The sequence below is a fragment of the Microcaecilia unicolor genome, chromosome 12, assembly GCF_901765095.1.
Source record: "Microcaecilia unicolor chromosome 12, aMicUni1.1, whole genome shotgun sequence".
Lineage (NCBI taxonomy): Eukaryota > Metazoa > Chordata > Amphibia > Gymnophiona > Siphonopidae > Microcaecilia > Microcaecilia unicolor.
In genome coordinates, this window is record NC_044042.1 from 85,241,006 (window position 1) to 85,267,136 (window position 26,131).

General features: G+C 41.2%; 1 protein-coding gene across 1 annotated transcript in view; it reads left to right on the forward strand.

Annotated features, from left to right (window-relative positions):
- Positions 1-25,685, forward strand: part of ZNF652 (zinc finger protein 652) — a 227,072-nt gene extending 201,387 nt beyond the window's left edge. The window contains exons 5-6 of the mRNA XM_030220564.1: positions 14,606-14,750; positions 24,309-25,685. Coding sequence (XP_030076424.1) covers positions 14,606-14,750; positions 24,309-24,820 — 657 coding nt within the window. The 3' untranslated portion in view covers positions 24,821-25,685. The remainder of the gene's footprint in view (positions 1-14,605; positions 14,751-24,308) is intronic.
- The last annotated feature ends 446 nt before the right edge of the window (positions 25,686-26,131 follow it).

Below are 26,131 nucleotides of genomic sequence, written 5' to 3' on the forward strand. Positions count from 1 at the left end.
TATTTTCTTTTCTATGTTTTATTTTGTTTGATTTCTATTGATAACCTTAAGAGTGGACTAACACGGCTACCACACTCCTCTACTTTTCCCAGTTCAAAACCAACTTCAAGATGTTTCTTTTCTCTGATGCTTTTCGCTGACGGAATCCATTAGCTGCATGATCTCTGGAAGACACAAGCATATGTGTACCTGCCCCTCCTTTCTTATTTTTATTGTAGTTCTACCCCCGTATCCTCACTAACTGTCTAGCATCAAGAATAAATTGTTTCTCTTCTTTATTAGAATGTAAGCCGGGAGGTGAGGTAGAAAGTTCTTAATAAATATGAAACTTACACCTTATTATGATAGTATCCCATTGGTTATCTTCCTTCTACCAGGACTCTGAGATGCCTATTGCTGTATATACTCAAAGATAAACCCATTTGCATATAAATTGAGATAACATTTTCCCCTAAAAAGGGGGGAAAACATTAACGAATGTAAACTGATGGTTTATATTCAAGTACCGGTAATCCTCAAGCTGCTTCCTTCCCTCCCTCCCCCACGGCACCCGCAATTTCTGCCGTGCTGTCCTGCTTCGGCCGGCTCTGCCCTCCCCCAGTTGGAAACACTCAGTCCCTCCTTCTTCAGTCTCCATAGTTAAAATGACTGCTGCTAGTTTCAGCAGCACTCGTGAGATTGCTGCAAACTGTGGTAGTCTCACAAGATTACCACAGGAACTCACGGCAAACATTTTAACCACGGAGCCTGCACGGGCAGGAACGTAGGAGGATCACTTCTGCCCCAGCTTACCACTGGACCACCAGGGCTGTAAGGTAGGCCTGGTAGGAGGGTATTCTCATTACAAAGAGGAACTGAGCTTTTCCAGTTGGGGTGGCTGCAGGAAGAGCTGGCTGCGGCAGGACACTTTGGGGAAGGGAGGGGACAGTAGTGCCGGTTATCAGGTGGCATGAGTACTCAACTATAAACCAAGACCCCCATTTTTAGGCCATTATTTTGGCGCAAAACATTTGGTTTACATTTGAGTATATATGGTATATCTACCTCTTCATTTAGTGCTATATGTTCTAACTGTCCCATCTTGTTTTTGAGGCTTATAGCATACAGTTTTTTTATTTTTCTATTAAATTGCTCAGGGATTGATAATGATAAATTTGCAATCTTTCAAGTCTGCCTGCTCTTTATTTAAAGACACCTGGTCTATTTTTGCCCTTATTTTAACCTCTCTATTGGTATGCCCTACCTTCCCTGTTCCAATTATATCCTCCTCATTCTGTACCAGACAGTCTTGAACAACTCTCTCCTTTTTATATATTGATGTCAATAACTTGGTTCCATCCTGGTTAAGATGGAGCCCATCTTTCCAGAATAGTCCCTGTCGCGAAACACCTAGCCACCCGCCTGGGGTTACCCCATGGCCACTTAGAGGATCTATCCCCAGCACAACTCAAGTCTGCCTGCACCTGCCACTTGTGCTCTACACTAGCACCCTCCTCCCACTGACTGGGCCACAACCACCTCTGGGCGAGTCTCCCATTCTCAAATTATCCCCAGTGATTTCTAGGTTACTGGAGCCACACTCCCAGTGGTCCCACAGTTCCCGGAAAGCACTCACAGACCCAACACACAAACCACCAGGATTATTTATCAATCCAGACAGGCAGAATGAACAAACAAATGTGTTTATTCTCAGAACTTGAAACAGTGAACAAAAAATGTGCAAATAGCAAACAATAACAGGTATCTGAAATATGGATCAATTATAACACTAACTAAACATCTATATACTGTCTAAACAGTACGTGGGAAGGTCAGGACATATAATTCTCTGAGCCTCAGCAAAGAGATCTGTCTCTCTTTCCTCCCTAAGACTGAAGCAACAACCAGCAACAATTGCTAGTAATTTCAAACTCCAGGCCAATCGGAGCCCAGTCAACAAGATTTCAGACATATACTGCTTCTTGCTTCCTGTTTGTATCAAACTAAAGAAAAAACACGCAGTTCTCTGTAACAGCTTTATAGCAAAGAAACACCACCTGCTGGCCAAATAGGAGAAATACACTTCAGAACATAATTAATGCAGGAAAATATCCAATACATTTTATAGGCTTAAAACACTGTTTCTTCACAGTCCCTTCCTCAGAATGTTGCCTAGTTTGTAACAAATCTAAATCCTTCTCTGAACCATCTTCTTATCCACACATTGAGACTCTAGACTCTGCAACTCTTCCTGCCTCTTTGATCCTGCACATTGAACAGACAGTATTTCTGAGAAAGCTCCTCTGGAAGTTCTGGATTTCAACTTTCTACCTAAGGGGTCCTTTTACTAAGGTGCGCTGAAAATGGCCTGCGGTAGTGTAGACGTGTGTTTTGGGCACGCGCAGAATTATTTTTCAGCACACCTACAAAAAATGGCTTTTGTACGTTTTTGCCGAAAATGGACGTGTGGCAAAATGAAAATTGCCACTCGTCCATTTTGAGTCTGTGATCTTACCGCAAGCCATTGACCTAGCGGTAAGATCTCAAGTGGTAACTGGGCGGTAATGGTCTATGCGTGTCAATTGCCACTTGACGTACGTAGCTGCCGCACATCAGAAAATAAAAAATATTTTTGGACGCGCACCAAAATTGAAATTACCGCAAGGGCCACACGGTAACCAGGCGGTAACTCTGATTTGGCGTGCATTGGGTGCGTGTAGGCGCCTATGTGGCTTTGTAAAAGGGCTCCTAAAAGCCTAAAGTTGACTTCCAGAACTGTCTCCCATACTCTTCAGCTTGGAGAAAAGGTGGCTGAGGGGAGATTTGATAGAGGTTTATAAAATAATCAGTGGAGTTGAACGGGTAGATGTGAAGCGTCTGTTCACGCTTTCCAAAAATACTAGGACTAGGGGGCATACGATGAAGCTACAACGTAGTAAATTTAAAACTAATCTGAGAAACTTTTTCTTCACTCAGCGTGTAATTAAACTCTGGAATTTGTTGCCAGAGAATGTGGTAACAGCAGTTAGCTTAGCAGAGTTTAAAAAAGGTTTGAACGGCTTCCTAAAGGAAAAGTCCATAGACCGTTATTAAATGGACTGGGGAAAATCCACTATTTCTGGGATAAGCAGTATAAAATGTTTTGTACATTTTTGGGATCTTGCCAGGTATTTGTGACCTGGATTGGCCACTGTTGGAAACAGGATGTTGGGCTCGATGGCCCTTTGGTCTTTCCCAGTATAGCAATACTTATATACTTCCCTATCTCATTGATAGGCACTCTAAATAGAGACTTTATTAACTACTAGATATGCTCTAACCTGCTTTTATAAACAGAGACTTTAAATGCTAAACTGTATGCTAGACTGCCTTTGTTAAATAGGAGGACATTGAAATGACTTGTTTAATCCCAGGCTACCTTTTCATAAGTTTGAACACAATTTCCCAGCAGGTAAATACTCTCCAGCAGTTTCCTCCCTGCAGCATTTCTTCAGTACAATGTTTGGTTATTCCTTGTATATGGACACTGTAATGTCCACTTAGGTAGGCATGGCTTCTCTAGGTTCAGGCCAATAAATGTTCCTTTTTTGGATGCAGCCACAGAAGCAGCAGCATAGAAGCACATTCAGTAGAAGCTTTATGCGCATGCTTCAGATTGTGTGATCACTTTTGTGTGTGCTCTTCTGCCATCTGCATGCTGTGCTTACCTTTTTTTTTCTCTGACTCCTGACTTGAATTGTAGATCAGCTTCCGTTACTCTTAAAGACCCGACATGGGCCATGTTTCGGCAAAACGCCTGCCTCAGGGGTCCAAAATAAAAGATGTTCTTGAAAATTTTGCAGAACTTTTACTACACATAACCGACAGTGCTCAGCACTGAGGCAGGCATTGAAACACGACCTGTAACGGGTCTTTAAAAATAAAGGACTCTCGTTTGTCTTTGTTTTGAAGGCCCAGCTGTGCTTTTTTGCTTTTGCTAACTATGTATTTAGAACATGCCTTATTACACAAAGCCTGGTACAGCATTATATCAATCCAGACTATAGGGAAGCATCATACAAAGTAATAAGATCTGGGAAGGCATTCACTTTCTCCCTCCGACCCTTGACATTTGCTCTGGTTTGGATTCATAAGTCTATGATTGGTGGAAATGAGCAGGAACAGAAAAGAAAAATTATCACATCACCACTGATCTGACCAGGCAGAATTCTGATGGTGGCTGGAAACTGCCCCCCCCCCCCCCCACCCCCCAAGTAATAGACTAGAAGGGGTAAGGGAAAAAAGAGGACAGAGAGAACGAAACTGCTTCCTTTCTCATATAAATAAGCAAAATTACTTTTCACCTCACCAAATCAATGCTGCCCTTTCCCCCTTCTCCTTTATCTCTAGGTTCAGCATGGCTTCCTCACTACTAAAGATTCCTACCTGCCTATCCCACACTTCTATAAATTATAACGCAAGTTAATGCCCTCTGTTTGCTTATCCTCTATTTAAACATACATTCCACCTTTGGAAAAACAGAAGATCCCTATTTCTGTCCTTGCACAGCCTGGCCTCAACCTCTCTATCCCCACTGTCTTGAAGGCCCAGCTGTGCTTTTTTGCTTTTGCTTCTTGTTTGATTGTGTACGTCCGAGCCCTCTCTTCTGTCTCTAAATACATAGTTGACAGAAGAAAGTGATGTATAAGTTATATTTTCTATATATAGTATGTTATATTTCTATACCTTCTTCCTTGGACTCCAGTCCATAGCAGTAGGGTGGTGGTTGTAAAAATTCAAGGAGTGTCCTACCACATGGAACAAAACTGGTGAGAGTCCCTATTAAGAAGCTGGCATTTGTAGTATATCCCTTTGAAGCTTGGAGTGTGTTTAGTTGTGTGGTTTGTGCACATCAAGGCCAACATGACGTCAGTTAGACTCTGTGGTGGGTTTTTTTTTACTTTTCACAGAATTGTTCACATAGGAAAGGGGATTGTCATGATAGTTGAGAGCAGTGCTTTTTTTGTAGAAAAAAAGGTGCCGGTACTCATTATGGGTGGGGTCACCATATATGACTCCACCCTATGATAGCCACACCCACATTAGCCACACCCCTTATACCAGCCATGGCGCATATAAACAGACATCATTGAAAATATACTAGTATAGGAGAAAAATAATAACTTATGATTTTTTTTCATTATAAATCATTTCTTAAGATGTTACAGCTGCAGTATACCCAGTGCAAAATAAGACAGCAGATGTAAATTCTCAAATTGGACACATTCCAAACACTAAAATGAAAATAAAATTATTTTTTCTACCTTTGTTGTCAGGTGACTGTTTTCTATCCATACTGGTCCAAGTGTCTGATTCTGCTGCTCTCTATCTGTTCTCTTAACTCAGTTTCCAGGGATTCCTTTCCATTCATTTCTTTACTTTCCTCCTTTCTTCTTCCATGTCCAGCATTTCTCCTCTCTCCCCGCCAACCCCTCCATCCATCCATGTCCAGCAATTCTCTTCTATCTCCTGCTCTGCTATCCTCTTCATCCATTTCCAGCATTTCTCCTTCCTCCCCTGCCATCCCATCCATCTGCATCTCCTTCCTATCTTCCCTCCCCTCCATCCATGTCCAGCATGTCTCCTCTCTCCCCTCCCATGTCCAGTGGTTCTCCTCTCTCCCCTGCCCTCCCCTCCTCTCCTATCCAAGTCCAGCAATTCTGTCTTCCCTGCCTTCCACTTCCATCCATGTCCAGCAATTCTCCATTCTCCTCTCTCCCCTGCCCAGCAATTCTCCATTTTCCTCTCTCCCCTGCCCTGCCATCCCATCCAATCCATGTCCAGAATGATTCTCCTCCCTCCCCTCCCCTCCTGTCCAGCGGTTCTCTTTTGCCCTCTATCCTCCCCTCCCTTCCATGTCCAGTGACTCGCCCCAGCCTCCACCTGCCCCCGAGATCATTCAAACCCCAGCCCCATTTGCCCACACACACACCCCCAGCCCCACTTGCCCACCCTCCCCTGCCCGCTCCCTTCTGTTTGCTCCTGGCTGTGTTCCCTGCCTTACAAAACTTTTCTTTTTACCGAAGTCACGAACTGGCAGCCTGAAGACTGAAGAAAGCAAACAGCAGGCAGGCTCGCCTCCTTGCATCGCGTCGCTTTATTTCCCTGCATTCTCAGCTCGTCCCGCACTCGAGGAAAGGAAATGACATCAGAGGAGGGCGGGATGTGCTGAGAATGCAGGGAAACGAAGCGACGCAATGCAAGGAGGTGAGCCTGCCTGCTGTTTGCTTTCTTCAGTCTTCAGGCTGCCGGTTCGCAACTTCGGTAAAAAAGAAAAGTTTTACAAGGCAGGGATCACGGCCGGGTGCAAACAGCAGGGAGCGGGCAGGTGAGCCCCCGGACCCAGAAAAAAGGTGCCGGTACGCCGTACCGGCGCGTACCGGCCCAAAAAAAGCACTGGTTGAGAGGAGGAGTAGCCTAGTGGTTAGTGTGGTGGCCTAAGAACAGGGGAACTGGGTTCGATTCCCACTGCAGCTCCTTGTGAGTATGGGCAAGTCGCTTACAGGCCCTTCTACTAAAGCACGGAGGCACCTACACGCACCCAGCACACATCGATTTGGAACTGTTGCCTGGCTACCACAAGCCCTGGGTGGTAATTCAATTTTTTACGTCTGCTGATTACCACTCGATTAACACGTGAAACCTTACCGCTGTCAGTGGGTAGCAGTAAGGTCTCAGGCCCAAAATGGGCGTATGCCAATTTTTATGTTGCCGCACATCCATTTTCGCCCCCTCCCCCCCAAAAGACCTTTTTGCAGGCACGCTGAAAAATGGATCCGCGCGCGTCCAATACATTCACCTACAACAGCAGAGGCCATTTTCCAGCAAGCCTTAGTAAAAGGACCCATTAACCCTCCATTGCCCCAGGAACAAAATAAGTACCTGTATATAATATGTAAACTGCTTTGATTGTTATTACAGAAAGGCGGTATATCAAATATCATCCCCCATTTTAACTGTCAGAATCTCAAGTGAATAAGTAATGAACACCTCTGTAGAAAGGAAAGGAAAAAAGGATGTGTTTCAGAAATGGTTATTGGTTGATGTCTGAGGTAATTTAATGCTATTTAATCATTAAAATAGTCATATCAGTATTTTTTTTCTAGAACATTCCTCCCTTGCCCTTAGAGGGGATTAATACCTCCCCTCTTTCTTCTCCTCCTTTCCCTCATTTGCTGATGAGTGTCCAGTTATTGGGGGGGGGGGGGGATATAAAATTAAGCAAAAAATTGCCCAAGGGATTGAAAATATGATTTATTTAACCCCCTGACAACCCCAACCCTGGTTCTAATTGAGCTGAAAGTATAAAGAAACTGCTGGGCCATAATATAATAATTTAAAAAAAAAGTTTCTATAACTGCTCCCCTCTGTTTCCTCTGTCTTCGTTTTTCAAGAACTTTCTTTATTTTCGTTCTCTTTCTACAATTGTGAAAGATTGAGCCAACAACACTTTTTAAAAGTTGAGTTTGAGGTGGTGAATAACCAAGTTTTGTCCCAGGGTCACAGAAAATAGCAGAGACTCATGTGTTGGCAGTCTTGATACTTCTGTCCTGGGCTCACCTGTCTGCCAGCAGAGGACAAAAATTCCAATTTCAGGCGTCCAGAAGTTCATTTTGAATGTCTGTAGTATCTTCTTTGAATGTTTTCTGCTGTCTCTTGAAGAGTACACTCAAAACTAATGAAAATAGTAGAGGATACACAAAAAATACAATATGTTACGATCTCATACGTGGGTAAGTCTCGTATATACTTGACGGCTGATGTCACTTCACTCCTCGGTGAACCTATTGCCGTACAATATTATAATCATAGACTCTTACCCTCCGACCTACCAATGCCTAAGAACTTTACTATTTATTTTTTATTCTTAACGTTATATGTAAAGGTTAGGCAATGTGTTACTTATCTTAGCTTGTTTCTAACAGGTGTGCTCACAAACCCCGACAGGTAGCCTGTTTCGCAATTCTTGCTTTGTCAAGGGGGAGCGCTTCACCTCATCTGTCAAAATGCAAGCAAATATATCTTAAAATCCTATAATCATAGTGTACTTCTAGCTTTTTCTATTAATATTGGTCCCAGCCATTAGACTTACGTTTGCTTGTAACACCTCTGGTTTCTTCAACAAGAACCTAAAATGGCGACAGCGTCTTTAAACTGTTGCCGCCACCGGAAACAGCTGACCGCTGCATCCGGTGGTGTGCAATAACATGCCGGTTTACATGTAACAACCCCAATGTACATGAGTGTTCAGTCCATTGGGTTCTGTAGTATTTAATTTATGTATCCAAAAAGTCTCCGTAGAACCTTTCTGTTATAATCTCCGCCTCTTGATGACGGAAAAACTCGCTCTATAACTGAACATCTTAGCGATTCTATATCATGGGTAAACTGTATGCAGTGCTGTACAAGAGGGGCTCCTAAATTATGTGCTTGGATGCGGGAACGATGTTCCGTCATGCGTGCATGCAGTGACCTGATGGATTTTCCTATATATATTTTGTCACATGGACACCTTATCATATATATAATTCCCACCGTCCTACATGTCGTATGTCCCTTTAAAATGTATTTCTTACCAGCATGTATGAAATTATCTCCCTCTTGGGTGATAGTACATGTTTTACAATTCAATTTTTGACACTTGAAATGACCCACTGGTAATGTAGTATCGTAATGTCTATCTTCTCTATCCTCCTCAGATAATTTGGCTGGACTTAGAATCTCTTTTAAATTACTGGAACGTGAAAAGGCTGTTCTTAGTTGACTGTCACTAAATAAAGGGTGGGATTTCATAATATCCCAGTGTTGCTTGATTATCTTAGTGACCATTTCACTACCCGGAACATATCTCATCACAAAAGTAAACAATTGTTTATCTTCAATCTCTCTCCGTTTCTCTTGTAACAGAAGACTTCTCTGATTGTATTTGGCTCTTTTGTATGCACGATTCAAGATAGTTTTGGGATAATGTCTCTGCTGTAATTTTATACTGAAGCGTTCTGCTTCTGCCGTATAATCTTCTTCATTCGTGCAAATCCTTCTGAACCTGAGAAACTGTGAAAACGGAAGGCTCTCTCGTAGACTTCGAGGATGACAACTATTGTAATCTAACAATGTGTTCCTATCCGTTGGTTTAGTGAAGACTCTCGTTGTAAATTGTCCATTTGTTAATTGAATCTCTACATCCAAAAATGTATGGTGGTATCCGACCAAGTAATTGTAAATTGGATTCTTGAATGGCACTGATTTAGCCAATTATGGAAATCAATTAGTTCTTGTACTTCTCCTTGCCATATGACGAAAATGTCGTCAATGTATCTTCTCCAGGTCACAATCCTCGTCTGGAAAGGGGAACTCTTTAACCATTTCTCCTCAAACATCACCATAAACAAATTTGCTAATGTGGGAGCAAATACAGCTCCCATTGCTACTCCAGATTTTTGTAAGTAGATGTCGTCTTTGAACTGAAAGAAGTTGTTGCATAATGCCAATTTCGTAAGCTGTAGCAAAAAATCAGTTGGCACTTCATGGGGTTTTGCACGTGATTCAAGTGTTTTAAAGATCACTTCCAATAATTCATTCTGCGGAATCATTGTATATAATGATTTAATGTCAAACGTGACCAATAATACTGGAGAACCTGGTAATTGAATGTCTCGCAAAATGGTTAAAAAGTGAGTTGTGTCCTTGATGTATGTAGAACTGCTGCTGACAAAATGTTTTAGGAAGGAGTCCACATATGTTGAAAGAGGTTCAAATAGAGATCCCCTTGATGACATAATAGGTCTGCCCGGTGGATTAACAAGATCTTTGTGTACTTTGGGCAAGATAATATCGAAGACCGGAACTATTGGAGTTTCTCTATTCAGATATTTATACTCCTTTTTAGTTAAATATCCATACTCAAGGGCTTCCTGTGTGACTGTTTTAATTTGCTCTTGCAACTCTAAAGTTGGATCCCTGTTTAAACGTTCATATGCAGAGATGTCATTTAATTGAGAAACTATTTCTCCAACATATTGGGTACGATCTAATACTACCACTGCTCCCCCTTTGTCAGCACGTTTCACAACTACCTTATTATTATCTCGTAAGCTTTTTAAGGCTTGACGCTCCTCACTTGTAAGGTTGTCACGTTGTCTGAAGCGTCCTGTTTGATAAAACTGGTGTACATCTCTTAATACCATTTGTTTGAACACTTTCACTACAGGATCTAATGGTATCGGAGGTATCCAATTTGATTTATCTCATACTCTCGAACTTGTATCTACAATACTGTTCCCATTAAAATATACTCTTAACTGTAGTGTACGGATGAATTTTTCTAAGTCAATCCTGAATTGAAATGTATCGAAAGTTTTCATAGGGACATATGACAATCCTTTAGATAACAAAGAAACCTCCGCTTCTGTCAAATTGATGCTTGATAAATTAATAACATTCTGTTCTATCGGAATTGAGACCGGGTTCGTGGACGTACTCTGGGTTGTCCTCGATTCCACCCTCTTTTGTTGCCCCGACCTCTTGTTGGTCTCTGCTGTCTGTTGTCTAAAAAATCATCATCCTCGCTTACCCCCGAACCGCTGTCTGAGAATTGGAACGCTTTAAATACCACTTGTTTTACAGTAGCATTTGTATCACTGGCCGTTGCATGTAAATGCGTATCATTGACATCAGTGCTGGATCTATCTTGCATCCAAGGATAAACTCTATTATGTATATAATCATTTTTGTCTCTTAATAATTTCTTTACCTTAGATTTACGTAATTTCTCCTTGAATTGTGCTAGATTTTCTTTTAATGACTCATGTCTCTGTGTGAATACTTGTTCAGATACCCCCTGTTTCAAGCGATCTAGCTCTTTATCCAACAACTCCTTCTCTTGCTGTAACACTGCCCGTGATTGTTCAATGATCAATAACATTAGATCCAACGAGCATTTGTTAAGAATCATATTCCACTTAGTTGTGAATCCTTCATGTTCTTTAAAAATCTGGGGCGCCTTATTCATCCTCAAACCTCTCGGTATCTGTTCCAGTTTACAATATTCAACTAATGTTGAACTATTCATCTCTAACCTTAGAGATGATTTGAAATTGGAAAAGACTGTTTCCCATTCCATATCTAGATTGTCGCTACTAACCGTAGCAAATTGTGTAGTGTCTTGTAATAACTCAGAGGCTACATCAGCACTAAAACTATAGCCTGTACGCCAGGAACCTGTTGCCATCTTCGTTCAGTATACTGTCAAAAATTAATGGGCACTTCTCTACTGAAAAATACACTCAAAACTAATGAAAATAGTAGAGGATACACAAAAAATACAATATGTTACGATCTCATACGTGGGTAAGTCTCATATATACTTGACGGCTGATGTCACTTCACTCCTCGGTGAACCTATTGCCGTACAATATTATAATCATAGACTCTTACCCTCCGACCTACCAATGCCTAAGAACTTTACTATTTATTTTTTATTCTTAACGTTATATGTAAAGGTTAGGCAATGTGTTACTTATCTTAGCTTGTTTCTAACGGGTGTGCTCACAAACCCCGACAGGTAGCCTGTTTCGCAATTCTTGCTTTGTCAAGGGGCAGCGCTTCACCTCATCTGTCAAAATGCAAGCAAATATATCTTAAAATCCTATAATCATAGTGTACTTCTAGCTTTTTCTATTAATATTGGTCCCAGCCATTAGACTTACGTTTGCTTGTAACACCTCTGGTTTCTTCAACAAGAACCTAAAATGGCGACAGCGTATTTAAACTGTTGCCGCCACCGGAAACAGCTGACCGCTGCATCCGGTGGTGTGCAATAACATGCCGGTTTACATGTAACAACCCCAATGTACATGAGTGTTCAGTCCATTGGGTTCTGTAGTATTTAATTTATGTATCCAAAAAGTCTCCGTAGAACCTTTCTGTTATAATCTCCGCCTCTTGATGACGGAAAAACTCGCTCTATAACTGAACATCTTAGCGATTCTATATCATGGGTAAACTGTATGCAGTGCTGTACAAGAGGGGCTCCTAAATTATGTGCTTGGATGCGGGAACGATGTTCCGTCATGCGTGCATGCAGTGACCTGATGGATTTTCCTATATATATTTTGTCACATGGACACCTTATCATATATATAATTCCCACCGTCCTACATGTCGTATGTCCCTTTAAAATGTATTTCTTACCAGCATGTATGAAACATTTTGTCAGCAGCAGTTCTACATACATCAAGGACACAACTCACTTTTTAACCATTTTGCGAGACATTCAATTACCAGGTTCTCCAGTATTATTGGTCACGTTTGACATTAAATCATTATATACAATGATTCCGCAGAATGAATTATTGGAAGTGATCTTTAAAACACTTGAATCACGTGCAAAACCCCATGAAGTGCCAACTGATTTTTTGCTACAGCTTACGAAATTGGCATTATGCAACAACTTCTTTCAGTTCAAAGACGACATCTACTTACAAAAATCTGGAGTAGCAATGGGAGCTGTATTTGCTCCCACATTAGCAAATTTGTTTATGGTGATGTTTGAGGAGAAATGGTTAAAGAGTTCCCCTTTCCAGACGAGGATTGTGACCTGGAGAAGATACATTGACGACATTTTCGTCATATGGCAAGGAGAAGTACAAGAACTAATTGATTTCCATAATTGGCTAAATCAGTGCCATTCAAGAATCCAATTTACAATTACTTGGTCGGATACCACCATACATTTTTTGGATGTAGAGATTCAATTAACAAATGGACAATTTACAACGAGAGTCTTCACTAAACCAACGGATAGGAACACATTGTTAGATTACAATAGTTGTCATCCTCGAAGTCTACGAGAGAGCCTTCCGTTTTCACAGTTTCTCAGGTTCAGAAGGATTTGCACGAATGAAGAAGATTATATGGCAGAAGCAGAACGCTTCAGTATAAAATTACAGCAGAGACATTATCCCAAAACTATCTTGAATCGTGCATACAAAAGAGCCAAATACAATCAGAGAAGTCTTCTGTTACAAGAGAAACGGAGAGAGATTGAAGATAAACAATTGTTTACTTTTGTGATGAGATATGTTCCGGGTAGTGAAATGGTCACTAAGATAATCAAGCAACACTGGGATATTATGAAATCCCACCCTTTATTTAGTGACAGTCAACTAAGAACAGCCTTTTCACGTTCCAGTAATTTAAAAGAGATTCTAAGTCCAGCCAAATTATCTGAGGAGGATAGAGAAGATAGACATTACGATACTACATTACCAGTGGGTCATTTCAAGTGTCAAAAATTGAATTGTAAAACATGTACTATCACCCAAGAGGGAGATAATTTCATACATGCTGGTAAGAAATACATTTTAAAGGGACATACGACATGTAGGACGGTGGGAATTATATATATGATAAGGTGTCCATGTGACAAAATATATATAGGAAAATCCATCAGGTCACTGCATGCACGCATGACGGAACATCGTTCCCGCATCCAAGCACATAATTTAGGAGCCCCTCTTGTACAGCACTGCATACAGTTTACCCATGATATAGAATCGCTAAGATGTTCAGTTATAGAGCGAGTTTTTCCGTCATCAAGAGGCGGAGATTATAACAGAAAGGTTCTACGGAGACTTTTTGGATACATAAATTAAATACTACAGAACCCAATGGACTGAACACTCATGTACATTGGGGTTGTTACATGTAAACCGGCATGTTATTGCACACCACCGGATGCAGCGGTCAGCTGTTTCCGGTGGCGGCAACAGTTTAAAGACGCTGTCGCCATTTTAGGTTCTTGTTGAAGAAACCAGAAGTGTTACAAGCAAACGTAAGTCTAATGGCTGGGACCAATATTAATAGAAAAAGCTAGAAGTACACTATGATTATAGGATTTTAAGATATATTTGCTTGCAATTTGACAGATGAGGTGAAGCGCTCCCCCTTGACAAAGCAAGAATTGCGAAACAGGCTACCTGTCGGGGTTTGTGAGCACACCCGTTAGAAACAAGCTAAGATAAGTAACACATTGCCTAACCTTTACATATAACGTTAAGAATAAAAAATAAATAGTAAAGTTCTTAGGCATTGGTAGGTCGGAGGGTAAGAGTCTATGATTATAATATTGTACGGCAATAGGTTCACCGAGGAGTGAAGTGACATCAGCCGTCAAGTATATATGAGACTTACCCACGTATGAGATCGTAACATATTGTATTTTTTGTGTATCCTCTACTATTTTCATTAGTTTTGAGTGTATTTTTCAGTAGAGAAGTGCCCATTAATTTTTGACAGTCTCTTGAAGAGTGGCACAGACTAGTTTTTCGAGCCTGTGACCAGGAAGGCAACTGGGGCATGGTGAGAAGAAACTGTAATATAGTTTCCAGGGCAGAAATGCATGACTAACTGTCCCCATAGTATCCAGATGGCTTCATGGAGAGCAGCTGCAGGAATCTTATGGTCTTGCAGCCTAAAATGGATACTAAACCCTCTCTTCCTGGTATATTTGATATTCTTTTGCTGTATGAAAATTAGAGTGTTTACCATTGTGGAAAAGCCATGAAGTGCTCTTCTCTTTTTGCAGAACTGTGATGAAAGATTTCAGTACAAGTACCAGCTGCGATCTCATATGAGCATCCATATTGGTCACAAGCAGTTCATGTGTCAGTGGTGTGGCAAGGACTTCAACATGAAGCAATACTTTGATGAGCATATGAAGACTCACACTGGTAAGGACATTCTGGCAGAGGTTATGTGGGTAAATCATGTGCTTTCAGTCAGGATGGAAGCTTCAGACGTATTCAAGGGAAGGTATGCTTTACATCGAAGTGATCTGTGTGCACTGATTAAGGGCTGGTCTGGATCTTTTTAACATTTTTGTGAGTGATATTATGGAAAGGTTGTCAAGTAAAGTTTACCTTTTTGTGCATGATACCAAAATCTACAATGGTGTAGATACTCTGGAAAGTGTAGATAATATAAAGGAAAGAATGGTCTACAATTTGGCAGCTAAGATCTAATGCAGGTTAGTTCAGGGTCATAAATTTGGGGTGCAAATACCCAATGGAGTAGTACAGTATGGGGGGTGAAGTAGTTCTGTGCACAGAAGCAAAGTAGGACCTAGGGTTGATCATGTGTGATGAATTTAAGGTGGCAAAAGCTGGAAGGTTGTTTGGGTGCGTAGGGAGAGGAATGGCCAGTAGGAAAAAGGATTGGTAAGTACTTAGTGCTCAAGTGCTATATATAATTTGGAAGACCTCACCTTCAAAGATAAAAGCAGAATGGTGTAGATCCAGAGGTCGGCTACTAAAATGCTTCGTTGTCTTCATCATAAAGTATGTGGCGAGAGACTTAAAGATCTCAGTACGTATACTTTGGAAGAAAAGTGGGAGGAGGGAGATTATGACTATGATATTTAAATAACTTGGTGCCATAAATGGAAGGAGTGGGCCTCTTTCAATTGTAAGTAGGCTTTGGAACAAGGATTCATCTTATGAAGATGAAAGAAATAGACTCGGGAGTAATCTAAGGAAATATGTAGAGAGAGCATGCTGGATGCATTGAACCGCATTCAGTTGAAGTGGTGAAGATGAGGACTGTATCTGAATTCAAGAAAGCATAGAGCAAGCACAAGGTATCCCTAAGAGAGAGGGAAGTATTTTAAAGCTCGCTAGTTGGTATGAATGGGCAGACTGGATAGGCTGTATAGTCTTTATCTGCTGTCATTTCCACAACTTTGAAAATCCTGGCTGTTTCTTTAATTTTCACCATAAGCAAGCAAGAAAGTCTATTTTTCATCTTTGCTCAGCTCTGCTAAACAAGTTTTTGAGATCATTTCCACCCTTACCCATTGTAAGCAGCCTTACCACGCCCTCATCTCTCCAACTACTTTTCTAGCAAGATTGTATCAGTTCATAGCTCAGTTGTACAACTGTCTGTTCCCTCTTTTGACCTTGCTTGTCCTGGTCATTCCATAGTGTATAGTTCTGAGGCTTCCTCAGTTACCTCCTTGTCTCCTCTTTCCCCCTCTTGGTCCAGTATTTTTAGTCCCACTCTTCTCTTTCCATATCGCTTTATTTTATGCACATAACCACTTGTGCTGTTGACCCAATCTCTTCCACTTGAAGCTGCCTCACCATGGTCTCCTCCCTTTGGGGCTCATCCTCATCAATCACAGTCTCTCTTCAGGTATACCCCCCCCCCCCTTTGGAAAAAGGCTGTTGTCAGACCACGCCTAAAAAACCCAACTTGGACCCCAGTATTCCAGCCAACTATCACTGTGTTTCCAACCTGTTCTTTCTATCTAAACTAAAGGAAAAACTGGTGTCAGACCAACTCTGTACCTTCATAGAGCAACACTCAGTTCTTCACCCCCGTTTGGCAGGATTTCATCTAGACTTAGCGCTGAAACCATTATCACTGCTGTCCTGTTAAACTATATTCTTCAGATGCAAAAACAGCTGATGAAAACTGGAGAAGCCACCATACTGTTTGGAAAAAGCTCAAGTCACCCAAGACTGGGAATATAATTGGTCTATAGTTCAACAGGTGCTCCAACCAGGATATTGAATTTTAGTACTGCCATCATCAGACAGCAAACTACTGTGTTGGTGGCAAGGCCCTTATGAGGTTATTGAGAACATGGGACTTGTGAACTATAAAGTGGCCCAAGTGGAAGAAGGCCCAGATCTTCCATGTGAACCTCTTGAGGAAATGGATTATTGCAACCTCTTACATTTGCTTTTCCATGGGGAAGAGATTGGACAAAAGCTCAATTAAACCCTGAATTTCTACAAGTCCTGTTCAGGAACCAGTCATCAGCTGCAGAGAATATATGTCTAGAATCCAGGGCTGTGGAGTTGGTACACCAAACCTTCAGCTCTGACTTCTATATATTTATACTGTCCAGCTCCGGCTCCTACTGGTAATGTTGTAGGTTTTTATCTTGAAGCTGGAGTCAGTCGGTACATTTTTAATGACTGACCGACGGACTCCACCCAAAATTACTTCTGATTCTGACTCCACAGCCCTGATATCTTCACCTGATATATTCCTGGAAAAACTCATCTCTTCAGTTATGGATCTAGAAGTAGTCATCTGGCAGTGACTATACCAAATTCTGAAGGCCCAGGGGAAAGCAGTAGCCTCAGACATGAGGGAGATGCTTAAACTTCGAATGACTGAAGAGTTCAGTCCCATCATACATGTTTCAAAGTCAGAAGTCTCCACTTCTTTATTGATTTCAGAAAGGGTAATACATTTTCCAAACTTGAAGCCTACCTAATTCTTTAGGTTGATAAATTTACCATTCCATTCAGTCATTTGATATACCACCCTTGCAAAATATATTGGGCACTTCACAATTTCCAGATTTAACAATACAATCAAGCAGGAAGGGATAAGTCCATCCATAGATGTGGAAAGTAGATGCCATTGTGTAACTGCTCATTCCCCAGACAAGAGAAACAGTTGTGAACCTTCATAGAACTTGTTGGTTCCTACCAACACTTCATACCAAACTTTGCACAGAAGGCAGAACCATTAACACGCCTACTGCAGAAGAACAATCCAGAGAAGATTTTCTGGTCAGAAGAATTGGTGGAAGGCCTTCCAATGATTCAGGGTGCCTATGTTCATAGCTGATTCTTATTAGCCCCAGTTTCATTTAACTGTTAATAATACAGATTTATGCCTCAGGCCTGGGAGCATTTCTGGCCCAGAGCACCCAGTGGCCTTTATAAGTCGGAAACTGCTTCTCTGCACAGAGGATGTGCAGTGATTGGTAAGGAGGCACTGGAGATAAAATGGGCACTGGAGGTTTTACAATATTACCTGCTGGGGCTCAGGTTTATGCTGATAAAGGACCACCAGCCCCTCAAATGAATACTCAGGAAAAAAAGAGAGCAGTGACATTGATGTTGTGGCTCCTAAGCCTCAGTCATTTTTTCAACTATGAGGTACAATACAGAGCAGGAAGAGACCACTAGAACATAGACTTCCTTTATCTAGAGATACAGAAGTGATTCCTGGTCCTCAATCTAGCTCAACCTGGAAGAAGTAGGCAAATGAAGACATAATCTACACAACTAGAGGTCTGGTCAAACCATTAGCAGTTAACATTTAATGTAAGGAAGTAGGGTGGAAAAACTCAAAGGAACTGTATGCAATAGAGGGGAAAGACTGTAGAGCACAGACTAGGAAAGAGCCATTGAGTAATGGTGTCTGCTGATCATAGGGTGGCCGAACAGTGTGGCAAGGCAATGGCTAAAGTCAGAAGGATGCTAGGCTGAAAAACAAAGGGCATAATAAACAGAAAAGAGGAGGTTATAATGATTCTATAGAGGACATTGATGAAACCTCACATGGAGTATTGTGTTGAGCTTTGGAGGCCATGTCACACCAAGGACATAAAAAAACTGGAGTCAGTATCTAAGAAATCAATCAAAATGGTAAGACGACTTAATCAGATGGCATATGAGATTGGATGTCCTAAATACGTATAGGAAATGATGATGGAATCTTGAAAGAGATGGTGGAATTCAAAAAGGAATAGGATATACACAGTGGACCCTTAAAAGACAAGAGGGTATAAACCAAGCATAAAGCACTTCAACAACATAATTATTTTTGCATTTCTAAGAAATCATGGGGAAATAACCTACAGTTGCGGCAAATGTAATGCCAACAACACAAGTATGGGAAACGTAGCCTGTGTGGCAGGTATAACACCAACAGCACAAGCATAGGGAAGATAACCTGCACTGCAAGGCAGATGCAATGCTAACAACCTTCCTGGGCGATGTTGGTCTTTCTCTGCTATTTACTATGTTCCTATAATAACAAAGACCTAGCCAGTGAAGGTAGAGCCCAGGAAAAAAACAAAAGCTCAGGCCCAGAAGGGAACAAGGAGGCCTAGTCTGGAAGATGAAAAACCCCAGAAATATGTACAGAATGTGTATGAATAAAGTACTTTGTTGTAACCCTTTTTTGAGGTAAGGTAGGCATGTCTTTTGTTGATATAAATAAGTATTTTCTTTAGTTCTGAACCTGGGGTTGACCTTAGTTTGTGTCTAAAAGCCTGACCACAGGGCCAGAACCCCAGCTGCTCACACACAAGAACCATGCTAAAAACCTGACAGAAAGCCAAATACACCACATGTAGTGCTCTCCTCCAATCCAACTCTCTAGTCAGCTAGCCAAAGAAAAATGATGAGATTCATCTAAGACCTACCTACCTCTGATTAAAAACAAAGCAAAAAAAAACCATACTGCCGTGATGACGAGAATTGCCAACCACTGTCTTAGACCCTTTGTCATGCCCCACACAAAAATCACTTGACTACCTTCTATATCTCTTGAGTCTGAACTAAAGATTAATTATGACAGCAGGGTACCTAAGTCCTTATCATACAGAAGATAATCCCCGACTGTAATTGTCAGATTGTTGTACTGCTTACTTTGAATGGAGCCTTCCACAGAAATGCCAAGAGTGCACCGTCACAGAGAGATTTTTCCAAATGGGGCATCTGGGGTATAATCTAGGAAGGCTTAAGTAGTATTACTTTGCAATGAAAAAAAAAAGCTACAGAAAATATTTGCTTTTCTTTGTTGTCTCTAAAAGGATACTGAAGACTGAAGGAAATATGAAGACAATTTTCAAAGAAATTTGCCCAGTGGCTAAAAGCATGTGCATAGATTTCAAAGTACTTGTAAGTGCAGGGACAAAGAATGGGGCAGGGGAAGGCAAATTGCATAGGAAGGTAAGCTCAGATTTCTTCCTTACTTATAGAACCACTTGGGTTCTTCTCTTAGGCTTTCCTTTCTTGAAAGCAGTGGTGCCTTCAACTGAATGTGGCACTCTCCTAATGAGTGAAATGTGACACTCTCCTAATGAGTGAGATTTGGCATCTCGGCTTCCATTGAGTGGCCTGCTGCAGTGTGGTACTATCCAGCTAATGAAAGCCCCTTTCAAGCCTCTGAAATCTTATGGTCTTAAGAGCATGGCCTAGAAGATTAAATTTTTGTTTCTGGTCACTTGACAATATAGTTAGTAAGTTCCGGGCCATAGTGACTTATTCATCTTGCTCTAAATGTTATAATAAATGGTGCCACACACTCATTCTAAGATCAGAATGAAACCCTTAGAAATTCAACCTGGCTTCTCATTTCTTTTGATCCAAATGGGCCTGGGATTACTGTAGCCACACAAACCATCCCTCCATGCCCTTCGTGGGGGGGGTGGGTACTCTAAGCTTTAATATAAGATTGAAGAGGCTTGTACTTTCTTCATTTTGATTATTGTATTTCCTTTCACCACTCTTATTTTTATGTGGTAAATCATCTAGCAATGCCATGTGCATTTAAGCGATATATCAAACACCCTTAATAAAATAAAATAGACTTCATAGCGGTATCTATGCAAGAAATCCATGTTTAGAAATGCCTTCTATGCTTTTCTGGGCAGTGAGAGCATTTCCATTTCAAATGGCATCTCTCACTTGTGTGGCTGATTATCCTGTGTATGAAAAACACCTGCTAGAGAATCAATGGTGTTTTACTTGATGTGGTAGTGTGAGCACAGCAGTTGGTAAGGGTCCCTCACAAGTACAAGCAGCAGACAGTTAAGGAGGAAATTCATCAAGGTGTGATAAACAACCTCCCTTTACCTTGACACCCCGTGGGATTCAGAAACTTGCAGAATCCCAGTACCGCAGGTTGCAGAATCCCAAGGCAAGAAAATAATTCTGCTGCAAGCCACCTTAGCAAGTGTTCCTGGGACATCGGGCCGCAAACCTGCAGCCCGATGCTCCCTGGCCTGCAGACCTGAGTCCCCCCAGGCTTCAGGGTTGGTCCTTCCCATTCACAAGGCCCGGACACCCACCATAGAGGCTACCTTTAAAAAGCATTGGTACTCGGGGGGGGGGGGGGGGGGTCGGGTCTTTGGGGGTTTAGGGAGGAGAGGTTTTCAGGCAGGAGCAATGCCCAGTCGCTCCCGCCCAGTCCAGCACCGGCTTCAAAATGGTACCCCTAGCTTCTGGACAGTAAAATATCCCCAGCAAAATGCTGAGGCTATTATCCCGTGAATTATGGACCCTAACATCACTTGCGGTGTATTACTGCAAGTCGCTGTAGAGCAGTGTTTCTCGAGTCTGGTTCTGGAGTACCTCTTGCCAGTCAGGTTTTCAGGATATTCACAACAAATATGTATGAAAGAGATTTGCATTTAATGAAGGCAGGGTTTGCAAATCAAGTTCCTGCATATTCATTGTGGATATCCTGAAAACCTGACTGGCAATGGGTACTCCAGGACTGGACTTGGGAAACACTGCTGTGGGGTATATACGTAGTAATGAGATGCAATACATACATTTGCATATTTTGTAATCCCATTACTTGTAATCCACGGCAACTTAAATATCACCACAGTATTTTTGGTGAAGCGGTGTTAGGGCCATTTGTTGCATTAAGGGCCAATTTAACGTGACTTAAAGCCCTAACGCCACTTGATGAATTCCTCCTTAAACCACAAGAAAAAGTCTTTATCGTTTGTTTGTTTATTAAAACTTGTTATACCATTCTTAATGCTAGGGCAGGGCAGAGCGGTTTATATAAAAATTTACAAAAATAATTAATAGAGTAAAGGAAAAGAATGCCATGCAAATGATAGAAAAGATATGTATTCATGCTTAAAAGTGGGGTAGGTGGAACATCAAAAACCTAAATCCCATGCTGGCTGGTCCATCACCCTGTGTCCCCAAAAGCCTGTTTAAAAAGAAAAGTTTTAAAATTAACTTTAAAGAAATTTAGAAACAAATTGCTACGGAGGTGAATAGGGAGTGAATTCCAGGTAAAAGGAGAAAGTCATAAGAATGCAGTTTTCCTTGTTGATTCATAATGTGCATATTTGGGACTGGGAAGGACGAGTCAATGATCATTGAAGGAACGGAGCAGTCTGGGTGGGGAGTAGGGGATGGTCAGGCATGAAAGGTAGTCCGGCAGGCCATTTCTTAGTGCTTTGAAAGTAAGAAGAGCTATTTTGTATGTTATACGTTTTTCAACTGGCAGCCAGCGGTAATGTTTAAGTAGTGGAGTTACATGGTCTGTGTGCTGGGCGTGACAAAGTAATTTGATTTGAATGTTCTGAAGGGATTGTAGTTTTTTCATAGCCGGACCAGGGAGGCCTGCATTTATGACATTACAGTAATCAAGATGAGCAGTAAATAATGAAAGGATGAGGGTATGAATGTGTTTAATGTTGAAAAGGTGGTGGACAGTACGCAAGTGACAAAATAGAAAAAATGAACTTTTGGGCAACTGTGAGATTTGGGGGAGTAATGAAAGTGCCAAATCCCAGATAATTCCTAGATAGCGGAAGCTAGGAGTAACCTTTGAGCCAAAAAGTGAGCTAGGAGTAACAGGAGGGGTATAAGTGTCTGTAAGCCAGTAAGCAACTGTTTGTTTCAGTGTTGAGCACCAGTCGATTTTTTAACAACCATTTGACCACTTCATCAAGACAGGTTTGCAATTGAGTAATAGATGGGTTAGATGTGGTAAAGACATGGAAAACTAATAGAATATCGTCTGCTTAGAAATATGCTGATATGCCAGTTGATTGAATGAGAGTGGCTAGGGGTCTGAAGAATAAGTTGAATAATAAAGGAGAAAGTATGGATCCTTGAGAGACCCTCCACAGTAAATGGGTTAGACACTTACATTGTGTGTTCTAGTAGAGACTTTAAAGGAACGGTTTGTCTGAAACGAAGAGAACCAGGACAGAACTGAACCGAAAATACCAAGATTAGAAAGGTGGGAAAGGAGTAAAGGGTGGTCAACTAGATTGAACTCTGTAGAGATGTCAACAGAGACAGCCAAGACTTTCTTGTGTTGATTGAGATAGGCGTGAACATTGCTAAGGAGTGCTGTTATGACTGTTTCAGTGCTGAAATGTCATCAGAAACCAGATTGGCGGGGATGGAGAGCTAACACTTTGTCACTAAATTCGGTCAACTGGTGGAAGACCATTTTCTCCAAGGCTTTTGCTGGTAGTTGGAAGGAACCGATTGGTCAAGACTAGATTTTTTTTAATATTGGGTGAACAGTGACTAATTTCCAGAGATCTGGAAACTGGTCAGAGGAAAGGCTTGAGTTAACCATTGATAATAGAGAAGGAATTAAATTTAGTCCTGGTGCCTTGAGCCAACTGGGAGGAACAGAAACAAGTGAACAATGAGTAGGGTTCAGAGAAGATAAAACTTTAGTCATGGAAGTCATTGTGCTTTTATTTATGTAGTTGGGTTCTTCTTTCTCAGGCAGGCAAGTCAGTTTAACATAAGTAATCCTTCAATGCAACCACTACAAAGGCCTGGAGTCTAACAGGGACAGTCAGTCTCTGCCCCTCAGAAATAATAAATAAATATGAAGGCTTCTCCTATCTTGCAGAGTGTGGTCTACAAGACTAGTGTGCGCTAATCTTTAGTGCACACTAAAAACGCTGGCATGTTTCTAGCGCGGCTTAGTAAACAGGGCCCTTGGTATTTAGTGCTGTTGAAATTTTAATTTTTAAAAAAATGTTTTTGTGTTTGGGCAAAGTTAACTTAAATTATTTATGGTTTTGCTTTCTTTGACAGCAAAAAGGAAGAAGAGTGAGGCACTAGTAGACACAGATTCAAATGGTATTAAAATGCAGATTTATTGAATGTACTCATATCCACATGTCTGCATCAGGAATCTTTCAACCAGTGAACTGGACCAGAGGTGTAAACAGTTCTGCTATAAGTAGAAGATAGCCCAGATTCTCAGATTATTACTTTCTACTTATAGCAGAACTGTTTACACCTCTGGTCCAGTTCACTGGTTGAAAGAGTCCTGACGCAGATATAGTTGCCGAAACATGGCCGTGTTGAGTCCTCTCAACATTTGGATTTCAGTACATTCAATAAATCTTCTGCATGTTATACCATTTGACTCCGTGAGGCCGGCATCTCCTTTTTTGCTCCTTTGCTTTCTTTGAGCCATGAACAAAAAAATATCCCGGCTGCAGTACTTGACAGCTTTCCACAGGCTGTAGGACCTCATGAGTTGTAAATAATGTTTGTGCATCCAGGCCTTTAGCTACTTATTTTTAACACCGTTATAATTATGAAACCTAGACCATACTACACAATGAAAGCAGCTCTACAAATAAAACAGATCAAAGGGATGATTCTGGAAAATGATTGGTGACATAGATAGTAATATCTTATGTAACAATGACCATGCTGTTGATGGTTATTATGTCTCTGTCCCAGGAGAGAAACCTTTTATCTGTGAAATCTGCGGGAAGAGCTTCACCAGCCGTCCCAACATGAAAAGGCATCGCCGAACTCACACGGGGGAGAAACCATATCCATGTGATGTATGCGGTCAGCGCTTCCGCTTCTCCAACATGCTGAAGGCACATAAGGAGAAGTGCTTTCGGGTCACCAGTCCTGTTGATGTGCCACCATCCCTACAGATTCCCCTCACTATGATACCCCCACCCAACACCGGCCCACCTTTGTTGAATACGACCACAAGCTCAGCACCTATCAGTATGAACCCTATCAGTACATTGCCTCCAAGGCCCATCCCACACCCTTTTTCACACCTTCATCTTCACCCTCATCCTCTTCACCCTCATCACCTTCCTGTCTCTCCTATTCCTCACCTTCCTCCACCCCCTGCTCTGTTTAAGAGTGAGCCTTTGAACCATAGAGGCCAAACTGAGGAAACCTTTCTACGACATTTGGCAGAGAAAAACTCTTCTACACATCATCATTAACAACTGTGTTGCCATCTTTGCCTGGTCTCACTTATCCCGATGAAAATAAGAAGAGGGAGTGACTATGAGAGCACCCGATTGCTGACCAAGAGCCCAGCAATCCAGCCTCACCAAGTTTATCACTCAGCATTAATCGCCAGTGGAAGTTCTGGAGGCCATGATTTGTATGAAGACTGAGTTAACTTCCATTATGTTTTCTGTTTTTAGGTGACATTTTTTAATTGTACGATACCAAGATTTCTGGAATTTTATAAATTTCATATCAGCTGATAAGGTATGCTTGCTTTTCTATCTTACATGACTCCTCAAAGAGGGGACAGGCCTTGTTTCTCTTTATACTAAGGGGCTAAAGCCCAAACCGTGAGTGCACCTCTTGTTTTCCGGTTTTTGGTATCAGACCCCTGTCACAGTTTATCAAGGCACTATACAGAAATCCTATCCTCTGCATAAGTTCTCCTAACACACACTTTATTTTACTACAGAAATTATTTTACAATTTTTGTATAGATCTATATAGTTGCGTGTTTTTAAAATGAAATGTATTTCAATGAGTGTGTAAGTTTTTCAGTGTAACTGGACCTATGTTGTATAATATGTACTTTTTTTTCGTAAATAACAAAATGTGATTTATAATGTTCCATATAGCTTCTTTAGGTAGCATTACCTTTCTACCCAGCATTACAAAGATGCAGATACCTGGAGGTTTACTAGCCCATGAGTTCATTTTAAGGTTGCCCAGCTTTCCTCATACAATGCTAAAAGTCCTTTACCAGCTCTAGGATTGTAAGATTTAAAATGTTTTTAAGCTCCATTTTACCTCTTCCCATTCTTGGGTGTTGAAAAATAAAATTAAAATGTCTTGTTGGCTAAGGTTTGGGATACAGAGTTGTGTGTAGAACTGACTTTAGAGGGAGAGTGGGACAACGAGCAGCAAAGAGCAGAAGCAGTCAAAGGAAAACCATAGGTGCTGACATCCACATAAGCTAAAAGAATCATTAGCACATATCAAAAGGAAGGGTGGGCAGTTTTCAAATAGCTCATTTACCCTAGAAAAGACCTTTTGAAAATTGTCCCATAATGTATGTATAATTTTATATGGATATCTTAGCTGTTTAAAGTTATTTTATTTATTTATTTGTTACATTTGTATCCCACATTTTCCCACCTATTTGCAGGCTCAATGTGGCTTACATAGTACCGTGAAGGCGTTCACCAATTCCGGTATGAACAAATACAAGGTAGTGAGAGGTAGAATAAAGTTCATATGTGAACAGACGCATTTTTTTACAAAGCCCTGCTAGTGTTTTTAGC